General features: G+C 54.2%; 1 protein-coding gene across 1 annotated transcript in view; it reads right to left on the reverse strand.

Moving 5' to 3' along the window:
* Nucleotides 1-6: 6 nt before the first annotated feature.
* The window catches only part of nfatc2ip (nuclear factor of activated T cells 2 interacting protein), a 4,549-nt gene continuing 2,625 nt past the window's right edge, over nt 7-1,930 (reverse strand). The window contains exons 2-9 of the mRNA XM_014032693.1: nt 1,821-1,895; nt 1,658-1,715; nt 1,466-1,589; nt 1,311-1,391; nt 738-963; nt 520-664; nt 346-446; nt 7-275 (exon numbers count right to left, since the gene is read on the reverse strand). Coding sequence (XP_013888147.1) covers nt 114-275; nt 346-446; nt 520-664; nt 738-963; nt 1,311-1,391; nt 1,466-1,589; nt 1,658-1,715; nt 1,821-1,895 — 972 coding nt within the window. The 3' untranslated portion in view covers nt 7-113. The remainder of the gene's footprint in view (nt 276-345; nt 447-519; nt 665-737; nt 964-1,310; nt 1,392-1,465; nt 1,590-1,657; nt 1,716-1,820; nt 1,896-1,930) is intronic.

The raw sequence follows: 1,930 nt of genomic DNA on the forward strand, positions 1-1,930 counted from the left end.
CAGACTTCGATGATGGCTCAGGTCCAGACTTCGATGATGGCTCAGGTCCAGACTTCGATGATGGCTCAGGTCCAGACTTCGATGATGGCTCAGGTCCAGACTTCGATGATGGCTCAGGTCCAGACTTCGATGATGTCACCGTCCTCCATGTCCAGCTGCGCCGGCGTCTGGCCCGCCGTCACCCTGGAGCCGTCGAACTGGAAGCAGACGTTCCTCCGGACGTCAGTGGAGGCGTGGCTCAGGTACCGGGAGAAGACGGAGCCGAGCGGCGCCTCCTGGAACAAACGCAGGTTCTGTTCAGAGAAACAAACAGCTGTGACGACAGGAAGGGGCGGAGCTACTGACTCTGTGGATAGAGAACTCCTGAGACGAGTCTCGGTCTTTGCTCTGCAGTTTGATGATGATGCTGCTGTCGTCTTCGTCCTCTGCTGCCATGACGACGCACTCTAAACACAAAACAACAATCAGACACGTTCTGGTTCTGGTTCTGGTTCTGGTTCTGGCCGTCACGTGACTCACCGATGATGTCAGTGATGCCGAGGCCGAGCTGGCCCACGGTGCAGTCTGTGGGCAGCTCCACGTCGTTCCTCAGCAGGAGGAGGCGAGGGGGCGGGACCTCCAGGATGATTGACAGCTCYTTCACCACACAGTGTATCTGTGTTGACTGTAAACAAACAAACAACTTCCTGTTTATTGTTTACTTCAGCTCCTCACCGGGACACAAACACAGAGCGTACCGACTGAACCGGGATCTTGTGGACGTCTGTGCGGCAGCGGATCTTCAGAGGGATCTCCCGGGCCGGGTCAGAACCGTGCTGCAAGGGTGGGCTCATGATGATGACATCATCATCAGGGTCCTCCTGCTCCAGTCCAGGCGGTGCGGTTCTGTGAGTCCTGGACCTCCTGCTCTGAGGTTCTGGAGACAGGATGGAGCTGACGGCCTGGAGCCTCCTGTTGACCTCACTGAAACATCAGAACCAGAACTCAGACCGGTTCTGATCCACTTTAACTGTTTTACAAGTGCCGACCCAGAACTAATGATCCTAACTGGACCGGACCAGAACTAGTGATCCTAACTGGACCAGAACCAGTGATCCTAACTGGACCGGACCAGAACTAATGATCCTAACTGGACCAGAACCAGTGATCCTAACTGGACCGGACCAGAACTAATGATCCTAACTGGACCGGACCAGAACTAATGATCCTAACTGGACCAGAACCAGTGATCCTAACTGGACCAGAACCAGTGATCCTAACTGGACTTCAGTCCTAAAATAACCTGTGGTTTCATCCAAACCCAGACTGACTTGATCTTCTGAGTGACCTTCCTGGAGCGTTTCTGGACGGGACTCTCTGGAGGGGGCGGAGTCAGGCAGCGGGGTTCTTCTCTGTGACAAACAGGAAACAGGAAGTGGTGAGGAAGACTCTGCATGTCAATCATCAGGCAGCTCTTCTGACTCACGCTGGTTCCGTCCATTCATGCTGAGAAAGTTCTGCGTCGTCCTCAGAGTCGCTGAGCGCCGCCACAGGCAGCGGCGCCACGCGAGGGGAAAACTCCGCCCACAGACTGTCATCAGCGCCATCGTCTGGTCGGACAGGAAACAAGGTCAGGCTGAGGAAGACCAGGAGCTGTGAGACGCTCCTCAGGTCCTACCTGTGCTCTCCTCACAGAGCAGAGCTGCTGTCGGCTTCAGCTGCAGACTGCTGCTCACCTGGACACACAGCAGCACAGGTGAGCCACACAACAAACAAACAAATAAACTAACAAACAACAAAAACAAACAAATAAACAACAAACAAAGAGATTTAAAGCCCACCTTGTTGGAATAAACTGGAACAGGAACGACTGCTGATGGGTGGAGGACACGTCTACGTCTAACTGAGGGCTTCACCTGAACACACACACACACACACACACACACACACA

Source organism: Austrofundulus limnaeus, unplaced genomic scaffold (assembly GCF_001266775.1).
Source record: "Austrofundulus limnaeus strain Quisiro unplaced genomic scaffold, Austrofundulus_limnaeus-1.0 Scaffold1515, whole genome shotgun sequence".
In the NCBI taxonomy this organism is placed as follows: domain Eukaryota; kingdom Metazoa; phylum Chordata; class Actinopteri; order Cyprinodontiformes; family Rivulidae; genus Austrofundulus; species Austrofundulus limnaeus.